The 15918-nt window shown below is 41.7% G+C and overlaps 1 protein-coding gene across 2 annotated transcripts in view; it reads right to left on the reverse strand.

The window, feature by feature from the left end:
* Window positions 1-262: 262 nt before the first annotated feature.
* The window catches only part of GAD1 (glutamate decarboxylase 1), a 39729-nt gene continuing 24073 nt past the window's right edge, over window positions 263-15918 (reverse strand). For both annotated transcript variants that reach the window (XM_005202330.5, NM_001075756.2), the window contains 10 exon segments: window positions 14742-14857; window positions 14578-14657; window positions 14299-14353; window positions 12625-12741; window positions 11383-11447; window positions 8307-8385; window positions 7067-7216; window positions 4635-4742; window positions 3102-3191; window positions 263-1696 (listed from right to left, as the gene is read on the reverse strand). In XM_005202330.5, coding sequence (XP_005202387.1) covers window positions 1523-1696; window positions 3102-3191; window positions 4635-4742; window positions 7067-7216; window positions 8307-8385; window positions 11383-11447; window positions 12625-12741; window positions 14299-14353; window positions 14578-14657; window positions 14742-14857 — 1034 coding nt within the window. In that variant the 3' untranslated portion in view covers window positions 263-1522.

The raw sequence follows: 15918 nt of genomic DNA on the forward strand, positions 1-15918 counted from the left end.
CTCCAAGATACAGATAGGAAAATGAAAAATAGGAATGATTTTTCTTTTTCCGAGTGTGAACCACAGATTTTATTTAATTAGAATCCCAATGATTTTTAGATAAGGGGCTTGGGAATCTTAAGACTGTGGATTGAGTCCCAACCTAATAAAGGTATTGACCATCACCTGAAGTCAGCTGGTGAGCATTAATGGGCTACGGTGATCCCAGCAACCATAACTGGAAACCTCTCTCTTCTGCATGAAACACATACTGAAAGAAAAATCTGTTCAAATTCTCCACAGAGAATATTTTTATTTATTTATAGTCTTCTTGCATACTCTAAAATGCACAGTGTGAATTTCCTTTCTTCAAAAACAGTTGTGAGCCTGGTCAGTTTGAGATCTTCAGAGTCTTCGGAAACATTGCCTTAGGTTTGTGCTAAGGGAGTCACAGAGATTGGTCATGAACTACTACAAAATTACAGAAGACCTAGTTATTATCCAACAGTTACTAGAAAAGCATAGAGAACACCCAACATACAGCCAGACAGAGTAATAGAAGAGCAGATGCTATGTAAGTCTCGGGATTTCCATATATAGGATGTTATGTACAGTATCAGAATTCTTTTATAGATGGTAAAGTTATGCTTAAATCATTATTTTAAGGGCACTCTATATAATACAAGTCTTACTAATTTCAGTCTTTTCTCTTTGGCTCACAAGTGCACGAAAATACCATAAACAATTTTCAGAACTTACTGCATTAATATATAAATAAGATACATTACAAATGAGAAGAAAATACAAGACACCTCTTTAACATGGTAAATCTCTGAATATAAATAAGCAAATATTTCATTTACCTACAAACAGTCATTGAGATCATTACATATATTCTTCCCCTCCCCCTCCTAAGGACAAACAACAGAAATATGCACAACCTACACAAATTAAACTAGAAATATACAGCAATAGCACACCTGGAACAACGACTCTGCTACTGTTTCCCCCTAACAGGATCCTAACGGGGAGGGCGGGACGCTTGTCACCCAGTGGCTCTTTTTCTCATCCATCATGACTTCAGACGGGAGAAATACTGACGGTGAGGTCAACACCTGCCAACAGCATTTTCCTTGGTCCCCAACACACAGCATTTTGAAAAAACATCTTTTCTGGGGCGGCTGGGCAAGCTGGTTTGCAGCATGTTTGGCCCCTCAGTTACTGAGGAAGAAGGTAAAATGGATTCTCTTGGAGCGGGAGACATGCTGTGATCTATTACCACACTCACTAGACAGACGTGTATTTATAGAGAGAGGTATATATAACTGTACATATATACTGTGTTCCTAATGTGCAACTTTTGAAAAAGAACATTATTTCCGGCTAACTCTAATAAGCTTAAGGAAGGTTTTAACAGTATTCTTCAAGATATTCTGTTTTCCCTCAATGAAATGGCCTATGTGTTTCAGCAACGTATAGGGGTTTGTTCTAGAGTGCGGAGGGGAAAGGGAAGTCCCAGAAACTGATGTACTGTGGGTGGCAGTTACAGATCCTGGCCCAGCCTCTCTATCTCCTCAATGAGGAAGTCAATATCAGATTGGGTAGCGGCTGGGTTGGAGATGACCATCCGGAAGAAGTTGGCCTTGTCCCCCTGAGGCTGGTAGCCAACCATGGTTGTGCCAGATTCCATCATCAGGGCTTTGATCTTTGGGGCCACCTTGTAAGGGAAAACACAAGACAAAACTCAAGGTCGATACGAACACCATGCTCTTTTTCATAATACAACCCATTTCTTAGTTGCAAAAAAAGAGCAACCTGCTTTTCATCATGTATTTACACTCACACAAAGGCAAAGAAGTATTTTACACCCAAGTTTCTTCAATGGCTAGTATCTAATGACTAATTTTTAAATTGACATAAACAGTTGATTTATAAAACTGTGATAGTTTCAGGTGGACAGAAAAGTGATTCAGGTATACACACACACACGTTATTTTTCAGACTCTTCTTCATTATAGATTATTACAAGCTATTGAATATAGCTCCCTGTGCTATACAGCAGGATCTTGTGTTTATTTTATATATAGTAGTGTGTATCTGCTAATCCTAAACTCCTCGTTTGTCTTTTCCGCCTATCCTCTTTCCTCTCTGGTAACCATAAGTTTGTTTTTTATGCTTGTGAGTCTGCTTCTATTTTGTAAGTTCATTTATATAATTTTTTAGATTCTACATATAAGTGATATCATGGGATATTTGCCTTTCTCTGTTTGACTTACCTCACTTAGTATGATAATCTCTAGGTTCATCCATGCTGCTGCAAATGGCATTATTTTATTCTTTTCATAGCTAACTTTCATACCGTTCTCCATAGCGGCTGCACCAATTTACATTTCCACAAACAGTATAGGAAGATTCCCTTTTGTTCACACCCTCTCCAGCACTTATTATTTGTAGGTTTTTTGATGATGGCCACTAATGACTATTTAAGTCTACCCAATCATACATTCCTACAGAAAGCATTGTGCAACTGAATTTCAAAAGTCAGACACAGGACAATGATAATAAAGTCAAAAAAACAAAAATGAAAAATTCACAGGGGCAACAATACAAATTAAGACTTCCATACAGTAATCCAGCACCTGGGATATTGTCTGGCACATGAACTCTGCTCACCAAATATCTGTTGAATGATTAGATGAGTGAAATAGTATATAAGTTAAATACAAACAACTATAAGTAACATATAAACTAGATATAGAAACCAGTAACTAGAATGAATCAGCATTAGAGTTGACTCAAACTTAGTAAAAGATATTTTAATAGACATGGTTTGGTACGGAAGTTTCAAGGAATATGTATATTATTCAACTGCACAGCACATAACCCCTCTGATGACAAACACCAACCTAATGCAGGGATGCATTCCCTAGAAATTCCCACTGCATCTGAACCACAGTGGGGACAATTCAGACCCAAGGAGAAGAATATAACAAGATGTCTCTGTATCACCCCAAACCTTTAGCTTTCATTTCTTTCTGTTCAGACAGACCCCTAGAATGAGGATGTTCTGACCAGCCAGAGAAACTGCAGAGGGTTAGAAGAGACAAGGAGAGATTCCATACCCTGTGTAGCTTTTCCCGTCGTTCGGGGCTATCTGGAACACCCCTGAGGCTTTGTGGAATATACCAGAAACAGACGTTCGTATGCTCAGGCTGTAGCGATTTTCACAAACAAGCATGCAAAAAACAAAACAGAAAATTAAGAGAACTTGAGAGAAAGCTGTTCTAACTCCCCACCCCATCCCTCAAAAAGGCTTCATGTTACTTCTATACTTGGGAGAACAAAGCCCGGTTTATCCCATCATATCTGGGAAGAGAGCTATTTCCCATAACCAATTTTCTCGATGATTGAAGTTACCCACCTTTGAACACCGAAATATTAAAAAAAACTACATTTGGATCATTTCAATAAAGGCTATTATCCATCTTGCCATCTTGTAGTGCCTCATATATAGAAGATGCTCACAGCATTGTTAATTTTTTTGGTCCTGAATGTTTTGACTTTATTCTATCAATACTAAACCTTCTCCTGATTACTCAGGATTATCATAATGAACATTGATACTGGTTCTAAACTGTAAGACAGGGCTTACTGAGATGTACTGGATTGTTTAGTGGTCCTTCTCTAAGGACCCTCATGCTTTTTGAGTCCTTCTGCATTCTTGCTACAGTTTTCCAGTTTCCTTCCTAATTGCTGTCTGCCATCACTGTGCCTACCTTTCATGGGTTGGAGACATCACATTCGTCTTAACCTGCTAGTGGAACATTTAAAATAGTGTAAGTGATGAGTGTGAGGCCCCAGAGGTGAAACGCACAAGCACTGTATGATGGATTTGAACAGCTTAGGGCTCTTTCTTGTTCACTTGGCGACTCTCCAGAGTGTTACAAGTAGTTTAGGTGCCTGATAAATAGACTGAGTTGAATGCAGGCAGTGTTTTATTACACTGGATTATGAGTGTAATTCCTTCTATTCAGCACTGGCTCCTATTCCAGCTTTCTTTATTCAGCTGTGAGCTCCAATAGGGAAGAGATGGTACCTGTTTTGGTCACTACTCTACAACCAAGGTCCCAGTCTGGGGCAAGACACACAACAGGCACTCAGCCAACAGCAGAATAACAAGCACCTGACTGCGTGCAGTGTGGATCTGAACTCAGGGCAGAGACCATTTTATCTTGCTCTGCTCATAACGAATCTATGTAAAGTACAACTTCATTTTAGGACCAGTCTTGGGAGACAAGGGTCTGGGATCGGTATACCCATCCCACAAGCTTCTTGGAACTGAAGAACACTTTCTCACGGAGGTACAACACCACAATAAGTTCCAAGAATGATACAGGATTCAGACCTGCCAAGGAAAGCCCTCTGGTCTATGAAGGACTGGCTGAGAACTACACCTTTCTGGAAGAGGCGAAGGGGAAAAGTTGTCCCAATGCTACTGGAAGAAACATTTGTGAACACAGAGGGAAGTAAACGAGAGTGCATAGAATGAAAATTCAGAAGCAGCTTCTGGTAATGTGGGACACTACAGCTTCAGAAGCTTCCCTCTGTAAACTTCCCTCAATAGATATTTGATATAGCTAGTCCAGACAGCTTACCTCACCATCAAAAACCATCTCAAATTCTTCTCTGTTTTTAATCTTGGCATAGAGGTATTCAGCCAGTTCCAAGCATTTGTTGATCTGATTTTCAAAGCCCACTGTACCCTGTTTTTTTAAAAAAAAAAAGAAAGAAAGAAAGTCATATTTGTTGGTGAGAATTTGCATTTCCCTGTGATGGCATTGAGAGGGCTTTGCTGTCTTTATCTATCAGAAATATACAGAAGAGTATTCTTGGAGATGGTTAGCAAGAACCATCTCATTGAATGTGTGTGGCTTTCTCACAGCTCTGTATGTGATAACATGTGCCAAATCTCTTTTGAAGGCATTCTAGTCTCTGGGCAGTTATCCTCAACAGGGCTTTTAGATTCTTGCTAGTAATTCACAGCCTGAGCCTGAAGCCCATTTTTGGTTTGCCTTAGGCTGCTGCCACCCAAACTGTCGTCTACAGACATACACTGTAACCAGTCCACGATGAGATGAGTTGAGAAACTGAGATTAAGCAATAAGAAACTTCTATGGCCGTTTGACAGAGTAATTTTACGTTTACTGAATCTCATTTTTAAAATTGATGTTTACATGTGTTCCTCCTCCTGAACCCTCCTCCCACCTCCCTCACCAGGATCCCACCTTGGTAACCAATTCACTGTGAGCCAAACTTCCGGGAACACATGTATACCTGTGCGGATTCATTTTGATATATGGCAAAACCAATACAATATTGTAAAGTTAAAAAATAAAATAAAATAAAAATTATTTCATGAAAACATAGACACTAAAAGGTTAAAAAATGATCAACACACCACTCAATAAAATTTTCATAACTTGTTCACAAAAAAAATAAAATAAAATTGATGTTTATATTTCATATGGCTTTCTATTTCATTTTTCTAGCAATTCATCTTTATTGTATTGGTCTATGACAGGTTAAAGAAAAACCCAACTGGTTCTTCAGAGAGTTGGAGAAATAGTACTTTGGAACCTACCTTCCCCAGAAGGAAGTCCCAACCAAACACATGCCCCTCACTCCCAGACAGGCTCCCCTCCACATAACATCGTATTACCCCTTTGTGGTGAAGGCAGGCAGGCAGAAGGGGAAGCAGTGGTCTTAGGACATGCCCTGAGACGGCAGTAGCTCCAAGTATTGACAGACTGACTGAGCTTGAGTTTCCAGAGCTAGCGTGGCTGATTAGTGACAGCAGCGCGGGGGGTGTTGAGTGGGTCGGCGTCAACAAGGAGAGCAGATGCACAAGGCCTGTGGGTTGCTAATGCACCCGGGCCAAGCCAACACTGGCAAAGCAGCAGTCATCGCGGAGCGCGTGCCTGGGCCAGTCTGCCTTCCTCTTGGGAATGAAGCCCACACCAGGATCCCACCTTGGTAACCGAGTCACTGTGAGCCAAACTTCCGGCAGATGGTTCAAGGGGTTATTGTTAGGCAAAACCAAGGCACAAATTACTGAGACAGGCCATGTGGTTATTATATTTCTGAATCATAGGGCTCTTTCTTTTCCTACAATTCATGGCTATTTATATGCTTAAAATACCTGTGATTACTTTGTGGTAGAAATCAAATTCAGACTATTTCTATATCAAGACAAAATGACTTAGTGAGGAAAAACACTAATAATCCATCAAATTCTTCCTACAGAAGAACATTTAACTAGATGTTTGGCTGGAAAACTTTGTTGTTTTGGTATCAGTAGACCTAATCTTGAAACTTACTAAAATTAATTTACAGTAGATAAAGAAAAATGATGGTGGTGATCTAAAGCTGTGAAATCAAAATTGCCTTTACTTGACTACATAAAAATACTTTTGAAACAAATAGTCACATAGTATTCCTTTTCCTCATCCAAAATTTGAGGGAAATTCCAAATGCTTGCTTTTTTTCTTCTAGACATAGAAAAGCAGCCGTAAAGACTGATGAATACAGACACAGCATGCTTCAGTTTAGGATTTCTTAGAATCAAGTATGCATTTTCTAGAAGAGGGTATGAAATAGGTTGTTATTTATATAGAACTTAAAACTGGCATATACATCCCATCATTCGAGACCTCATAAAACAACTCAGGGTTCTGCACAGAAAAATGCAATAATTTTATCTTTATCTCTTTCTCAACATCTGCACTAAATAATTTCAGTATCCCTAAGAACTGCTGTGGAAGCCCTTGGCAAAATTTTTAGTGCTTATAAGAGAAAGTTAAAGAAAATGTCATGCTAATTCAAATTGAAACTGAATGGAAAGAGAGAGAATTTGACATAAGGGATAAAGTTATTTCATTCACCAGCAAAGAAAATACAGTTAACTCAATTATCTAGATATTGATTACACACATAATGAATTATCTGTGATACAGTTTTGCCTCTCTTTTGCCAGCCAGCCCGTGCACATTACACTTCTGCTCTATTTGCTGAAGGCCACTCTTCGTACCTTTGCTTTCCACATCAGCCAGAACTTGAAGATGTCTACGTGGCGGCCACACTGAATGGCCTTGTCCCCAGTGTCATAGGAGACATCATACTGCTTGTCCGGCTGGAAGAGGTATCCCGCACACATCTGGTTGCATCCTTGGAGGATACCCTGCCATGAAAATCAACACATGGAAATCTGTATTCTCAGGACAGAAGTGTGGATGGCTTGGAAACAAGGCATGCTGGACGTGGGGTCACATACGACCTTTCTTCTAATATCTCATGAGGACTTGCACTTGTCCTGATGTCCTTCTCTAAAACCACCATTGGAAGAACCTTTGCCCCTTCTCCTCTGTCACTCTACTTGGAAAACTATCTTTTGTCTCAGATGCCAACCATGAGGGCCCACCCTATTGTCCCTCTAAGGGGCATGTGGAAATGTGTGTGACTGTTTCAGGTTATTTCACAGACTGGGAAGTGCTATGACATTCAGTTGGCAGGAGTTGGGGATATAAACTTCCTATAGAGGGTGGGACGGTCTCATGTGTAGAAGAATCTTCCTTCCCAAAGTGCCCCCTAAAAGGTGTTCCAGTCCATTCCCAGATCATCTATGAAGTTAACAGGCACTCTACTTAGGAGTGGAGTAAGGAGCATCTGCATTTGTGGCTGCCACAGGACAGAGACAGGCTTTGTGAATGCTTCAGTGTGCAAAAGTTTTCCTGAAGGAACAAAACTCTCCAGGGCAGGGTTCCATTATTAGATTCTTAAAGAAGAGAACAGGCTACTAACTCACAGCTTTTTGGTCAACGTTCCTTGTTGCCCTGAGTTGACATTTGTAGTTGTGGTTCTGAGTAATTTGTTTCAGCTCTTGGGGCCACAGACTCACGCTCAGAACCTGAAGTATGTCCCCACCACCTCTTTTCATCCTAAGGTGAGAGGCGGCAGCTCAGCCAATCACTCTCACTTTTGAGAGAAGGAATGTGGGATGAAATAATGCCCTTGTGGTTTCCTCCACTGGCAGGGCCTTGAGCACTGAACAAGGAAGAAGGAATAGTGCAGAGCAAGAGCTAAGTGAAGGTGCTGGGTTAGCTGAAGCCTAACAGACACAGGAGGGAAACAATAGCTGTGGCAGGCCTAGCCAGGCTGTCAGCCTTGTGAGTTCCTCAACAGGTACTGTAAGAAGACCTCCAAGCGTTCCCCTTCTCATGCCTTCTAAAAGGTGTGCAGGCCACTAGCTCATCTCTAGGGGAAGGACAGACCTTTTCTTTTACAAGAATGGCAGAGCACTGCAGCAGCACACCCATCATCTTGTGAGGGTTCCAGGTGACAGAGTTGGCCCTGAAAGAAGCATATGACACTCTGAGGAGAAGGTGCAGGGGTCAACAAGCGGCAACTGTCCGCTTGAGGAAACCATCACCCCCCACAACTCAAGTCAATGCACGTTTTCAATGCCCAGTCCCCTAAACTGACCTCATACTGGAGTGCATAGCCTTTCCCTTCTCTAGGGGATCTTCCCAACCCAGGGATCAAACCCAGGTCTTCTGCATTGCAGGCAGATTCTTTACCAACTGAGCCACAAGGGAAGCCCCCTAAACTGATCAATAAGTGGTAAATAAATACTTTGTGGGCAGACTCAGAGTACTAAGTAGCAGACTGCCTCTTCTAAAAAACTGCTATTAATACTAGCTAACATTTATGAAGAGCATTTATTATGTTTCCTAGTATACCAAGAGCATTACAGGCATTTTAACAGTGTGGTGTCATGGTTATAAACTCAAGCTTTGAAGCCAGATTACCCAGGTCTGAAACCTGGCTCTGACATTTGCTGGTTTGGGGAAGTTACACAACTCCTTTGTGCCTCAGTTTTCCTGACTGTAAAGTGGGGAGAATAACATCTACCGCAACGAATTGAATAAAGTTAGTAAAATGAGTTAGTAGATACAGTGCTAATAACCATGCCTGAAATACTTAATTCTTACAACAACCCTATCATATAACGACTACTGCCACCTCTATTTTAGATGCAGAGAGTGAGGCACAAGAGGGTTCAATATATCACCCAAAGTCACACAGCTGGGAAGTGTTGGAGTCAAGATTCAAATTCAGGGAGTCTAACTGTCAGTCTACTGTTCATAACCTCTCTACTAGACTGCCTGCCTCTAGGCAACAGATTCAGGTTCTTTCTGCCTTCCTTTTCTTATAAATCGGACTGGTGATGCTGACCTACTTGCTTATAAGGTAGTATGAAGGCTGACACACAAAAGCAAGGATCAGCTGGACAATTCTGGACTTGGACTACTTAGTAGCATTGTTTAAATGCTAAATAAACATAATCTTGCCTGTTTAGTCTGCAGTGGTAGTTTAACAAGCATGGTCTCCTAGCAACCGCATCACTCCGTCAGACACAATTAAATGGTTAAGGAGCGCACTAGCTAGGACATTATAGAAACAAACAAGTGTAATGTATGACGATTAAAACTTGGGTAACTCCTTCCCAATGGCCTAGCCCACAGCTGGGCTCTGTGCTTTAATACCTGTGAAGAATGTTTTCCCCAGACATAGCAATTGGCTTGGAATTACACTGCCTCTGCTCTCCCTGGAGCTAAATTCCTGCTGAGAATTTTTAACCTCTTCATCTTGCTTAGATCCAATAGAGGGAAAACAATGTAGTGTATACTTGACTATGGCGTATATACTGTTGTTCAAAGAGGGGAAAGGCTTGAAGTACCTTCCACCACATGAATAAAGAAAATCTTTATGAAAGAGACTTATGAAAAGTTGTAAGGTGACTCAATGTTATCTCATTAAAAAGCATCAGCATGAAGCCATATTTTACAAGGTAGTGAATTTAATCCAGTTTCTCACAGTTATCATGCACTGAACCATTAAACAATTATACACAGATCTCACAAAATATCTGACATTTTTTTTGAATGTCCTAAGGGACCGACGTAAATCATTCTTCGGTGCTACAAGTGGAAAGTAGTAACATATGATGTAGATTCAGTTTCTTTCAGAAGACATACCTGCTTTAAAATGTTAGAAAAGGAAAAGTCTAGTGCAAAATGTTTCAAGTTTTCGCTTGACTCACAGATGGAAAATGGAAATTGCCTGAGAAATTTAAAGTACAGTTGGACCAGCCCATCTACATATAAGATCTTGTCCTCCAAGTTAAGGCTCATATAACTATGCTTCAGCAAGTTACGCTTCATCCACTCACTCAGATATTGGCCCCTCCAAGCTGAAAGGCAGGGGGTGAGGCACAGGAGAGGTAAGAACACTTGGCCCCCTGGAGCGCCTCTCTGACGTCTGCTGCCGGTCCGCCTCTCCACCCTCATCTGCTCTTGCTGCTCTCTCATTGCTCCAGCCACAGTGGCCTCGATGATGGTCCTTCCTCCAGCTTGCCATGAACATCCTTCTTCAGGGCCTTTGTATTTGCCCTTCCCACCACCTGGAACATTCTTCCTGTATTGTCTTTCTATCTCCATTTATCCCAGAATCTGCTGAAACGCTACCACCCTAGAAGGGCCTCTGACTATCCTGTATAAAATACCACACCTCGGCAGATGAAACATCTCCTTGTTTATGTCCAGGCCACTGGGCAGTAAGATTCAGGAGGGGAAATCTTTTCATTGACACCACCTTCCATATATTGCCTTATTTTTTTTTAATGTGCCAGGTACACATTTTTAGAAGAATGCCTGGTGGTTGGGCTGAAGACAGGTACCTGGTTCATGACAGGTGCTCGGTAAATAGTTGCTGAACGAATCATTGAATCTATGTGAGTTCATTTCAGGTCAATATTTAGGAGTTAGGTCAAAATCATATTTGGCTTAGAACACCCACTGAATGTGAATGTTAAACAAGAAAATAAGTAAGTAAGGCATGCTGAGTGTCCTGCCCTATCCTCAGTTTAGTGGGAAATGTAAGCTTAGTGAGAAAGAAGAATGAACTAAATCAGCACCTCTTCATGTGCCCTCAACGAACTCTCATTTAGCCTCCAAATGCCCACCCTGGTAAGTCTCTCGTCTCTCCTGCTCAGGCACCTTGCAATCAGTCTGCTGTTGAGCTTATCACAGGGTGTGGTAACTCTTTGTTTGTCTTTCTCTTTTACTAAACTGTGAGCTCACTGAGGCGAAAACTCATTTGACTAGGAAATCCATCATCTTTGATTCCCCAGTGCCTGGCATACAGTAAGTGCTCAATCAGTGCCTGCTGAACAAAAGTGAGCTTCAACAGAATAAGATGTTGGGAATCAGGGCAGACACATCAGTGGACCCAGCACACCATGTGCTGCATGGCCTGGATGGAGGAGGCCCTGTGCTCAGCCCTTACCTCTCGATGCCACTGAGCTTATGGCGGTGCTTCTGGGACATGAGCAGCCCGCCACCCCAGGCAGCCTGTGAGGACAGAGAAAAGAGAGGGAAAGGGACACTGAGCAACACTGATGAGTCTGAGCCCGGTCACACCACACCTCTAGCAAAACATGATGAGAATGTAAATGGTGAAAAACATGAGCTCCTCTGACAAACAGAACCCACACAGACTGTTCCACCAAGGGCAATTGTACTTATTCATCATTTATCACATCTTCTTCAAAAGTTCCTCCAGATTAATGTCAGGGTCGCCATGCAAGTAATACAGATAAATGGGGCTGAACCTGTGGAGCTGAGATCCAAGGCCTAAAGTGCTCTAGAAAGCCAGGGACACTTGAGATGACCCCCTGGGGGGCTCTGGGAGCAGGAACACACAGGACTAGAGGTTGCCATCTGAGTCTACCCAGAGTAGAACTCTAAGGGCTTCTGAAAACCTTGGAAGGCAGCAGCCCTGGTGGGCTTGGATTTTCCGCAACTGCTCCTTCAAGAGCAGGACATTTTTGCAGGTTCCCTGATGCATGTTGATCAAATAGCCTGGGACACCATGTGACATAAGAACAGACTTTGTAATCACTTGTCCAATATCAGGGCAGATAATCCCATTGTCCACTTGTAAGAAGTTAAACCCATGAGAGAATGGAGAGAGAGAGAAAAAAAAAAAAACACAGTCACACATGTGAAAATCTACCTCTTATGCTCCTAGGAAATGGAACAAAATCTCTTAATTGATACCACCTTCCATATACAGCCTTATTTTTCCTACATGTACCAGATATGCCTGTCTTTTCTTTTCATTCCTTCCTTTCTTTTTAAGAAAAGTGTCATAGATGGTTGGACTGAAGGCAGACAGCTGAGTGTCCATATTCAGATTCATGGCCAATTTCTACACATTGTATCTTACATTTTTTTCCCCTTTGAAATCAGTTGTATTTTACTCTACAGCCATTTGTTCAGAAGCTTTCTGGGAAAGTGATAGAGTTGAACTTGTAGGTTGAACCATAGAAGACAGAAATTGGCCAGGAAGGACTGAATAAGCCCAGGGCACAGACAGGCCTGGGTGTACGCCTGTCATGAACAGCCTGCTGGGGACAAAAGAAATGTGGTGGGGAGAGAGGCTATGGGAGAAGCTGGAGGAAAATCATAAAGCAGAGATGCTTCCACCCCTTGAAGGGCCCAGGCCACTCTGAGTTACAGCACTTACATCGACATGCAGCCAAAGGTTGTATTTCTCACATATATCTGCAATCTCCTGTATCGGATCAAAAGCGCCATAAACAGTGGTGCCAGCAGTTGCATTGACGTAGAGAGGGACGTAACCCTATAAGAAGGACAGGCTGATTAGTCTTTCTAACCTCCCTCCTTTCCACACAACGAACTGCAGTAGCATTCATTTCCAACAGAGATCAGCTAAGCTGGTGTGTATCTGATACTATATGTGGGACTACTCTCCGTTGGTGCATTCACTCATTCCTTCATTTATTCAACCAATATTTTTAGTGACATTCATGTGCCAGGCCCTGCTGAGGATGCTGGGAACACAGTAGTGAGCACAAAAGACAAAGACTTCTGTCTTCGTGGAGTCTGCACTTTAATGGTGAGTGACTGACAATCAACAAATTTAAATAAGAAAAATAAATAGTATGTTTAAGAGTGACAAGTTCTATGGCAAACAATAAAGCAAGAAAAAGTCACAATAAATGTCTGGAGTGATGGCGGGTATCTGAATGCCATCTGGACAATACTACATTTTAGAACCTGTGCTGTTCTAAGTGTATTGATGTAATAATAGTATGGAAGCATTGTTTGGTTATTGAAAACAGATCTATGCACTATTTCCTTAAGGATAGATACAGTAAAATTTTGGTGTGAACAAGAAATAAATGAGAAAGCAGAGTAATAGAGCTCAGACAGGCTTGGGAAAGTCTGTGAATCCTAGGAGATCCTCCTCTCCCTTTGCTCAGTCCTCGCGACATTTCTATTTCCTCTGCTGCTGCTGCTGCTGCTAAGTCACTTCAGTCGTGTCCGACTCTGTGTGACCCCATAGATGGCAGCCCACCAGGCTCCCCCATCCCTGGGATTCTCCAGGCAAGAACACTGGAGTGGATTGCCATTTCCTTCTCCAGTGCATGAAAGTGAAAAGTGAAAGTGAAGTCGCTCAGTCGTGTCCGACTCTTCGATACCCCATGGACTGGAGCCTGCCAGGCTCCTCCATCCATGGGATTTTCCAGACAAGAGTACTGGAGTGGGGTGCCATCACCTTCTCCGAATGCCTCTGCTGAGACCCAGGCAAACAACCACAGTTAGAGAAAGAGGTACAAGAATGTAACCAAAACAACTAAGAGTTGGTAAATGGCCTGACAGCTGCCTGGCAGTGCCTAGTGATATATCTGTTCTGTGTGATTTTTCTGTTTAATAGAACTTATTGAGGCTGAATTCACCAATTATCATGGGCCATCTGCCAGAGCATGGAAGCAATTTGCTAAATAGAATCCTAACCTTAAATAATATTTGTTAAAATGAGATTACACCTAACAAATAGCATGTAAAAAAACCTCAATTAGGCTGTATCTTTGTGAGACTTGGATAATGGATTTATTGAAGTACATCAAACTAATCATTTTGCACAATGAATATAGAACCAGTGGATTAATGACTGAATTTCTCATTTTTCAAAATTAAAAAATTGATACTTTGTAGACACAGCTTTAAAGCCAAGTCACCACACAGGCTAAAAATAAGCAAACATCTGAGAAAAGAATTTTAGAAACACAATAAAATTATCTCATATCATCAAAGACTTTTATTGTCAGAGGCAGAAAGATTATTTTTAAAAATCTGTATTCACCAGTATTTAGATACATCATAGAGTACATACCTTTTGCTTGGCTTCAAGAATTTTTGTCTCTAAATCAGCTGGAATTATCTTCCCCCTGTAATTATAATAAAAGGAGAGAAATTAAAATGAAGAATCAATGAGATTGCACATGGAAAAAAACTTCAGCAGCAGCAAAAAGTAATTTAATCGGATATTTTCAACAGACCATTAGCAGCTTGGCACACTGTACTGAGTCAGTTCTTAAGCACAATAAAACAAATTTAACAGATGAGCACATTTAATACATCAAGAAGCTAATATTCACTCTCCCCTGCCTACCTTTCATTGCACTTTATCAAAATCACGTTGTCGGTTCCAAAGCCAAGTGCAGCCCCAGCTTTCTTTATGGAATAGTGACTCTGCAACAAACAGAAGCCGGACATTAGATGTTAGAGAGTTCCTTGGAAAACACCACAGTCCATGAGCAAGTGCACCCAACTCACGTGTTCTGAGGTGAAGAGGACAAGCTTGGGCACAGCCGCCATACCCTTGGTCTTAACTTCCGGGAAGTACTTGAAGCGAGCAGCCATGATGCTGTACATGTTGGATATGGCTCCCCCTATCGTCAAGAAGACACAGTAGGAGCTGTTGGGACGCCCTCGTTACTGTTCTTAACAACAAAGGCTGATGTGGTATCTTAAGAGACAAGGGAAGTCAGAAAGGGGAAGGAAAATATCCTGATAGGTTTTGCTGGCTTCCTTATTGCCAGAGCTTCCCTCTGGTCCCTTTGCCTGGAAATACAAATAATCACACTCATTAACAAAGCCATGAAGGCAATTTGGCTGGAGATGATTCATTTACTCTGGTGCCCGTCCCACCTGAAGCCTAGACAGCAATGTAAGAGATGGCAGCAGCAGCGGCTGCAGAGATAGGTGAGTTACAACCTTCCTGCTCCTACATTCTGCTCAGACTATTTACTGGGCAAAGATGAATCTTTTCTCTGAGCCAGAAAGACAGAGAAAGAGAGAGTAACAGAGCCTATGGAAGCAGTGACACTGCCTGGGTACCGTCCTGAAAGAACAGGCCAACTGAGTTATTGAGTCATTTAGGAGAACTCCAAGTGTATTAAAATAAGACCAAACTCAAATTTACTTAAGTCAAGATGCAAGGAGAACTGAGCTCATCAGGTATGTCTGGACAACAAACGATGAGCCATGTTTGCATTAGTTACCTATTATTAAATGGCAAATTCTGTGGATGAATTGCCTGGACAATTGCAATTTTTATTTCTCTTCTTTTCCTCATAGTGGCTCAGATGGTAGAGAATCTGCCTGCAATGCAGGAGACCCAGGTTCAGTTCCTGAGTCAGGAAGATTTCCCTGGAGAAGGGAATGGCAATCCACTCCAGTACTCTTGCCTGGAAAATTCCATGGACAGAGGAGCCTGGCAGGCTACAGTCCATGGGGTCGCAAACAGTCGGACACGACTGAGTGACTAAGCACAAGCACAGCATATACAATCACGCTGTCTCTGACACCGCTCCAAACTCCCTCCTACTTATAAAATTATCTGTCCTTGTTTTAAAGATTCTTATTGTATCTATACTGAACTACAGATTTAAAGTAAATATACTATTTTGGCCAAAATTGATCAAGCCACTGATAATCTTGATTCCCTAAT

This window comes from Bos taurus, chromosome 2, assembly GCF_002263795.3.
Source record: "Bos taurus isolate L1 Dominette 01449 registration number 42190680 breed Hereford chromosome 2, ARS-UCD2.0, whole genome shotgun sequence".
In the NCBI taxonomy this organism is placed as follows: Eukaryota; Metazoa; Chordata; class Mammalia; order Artiodactyla; family Bovidae; genus Bos; species Bos taurus.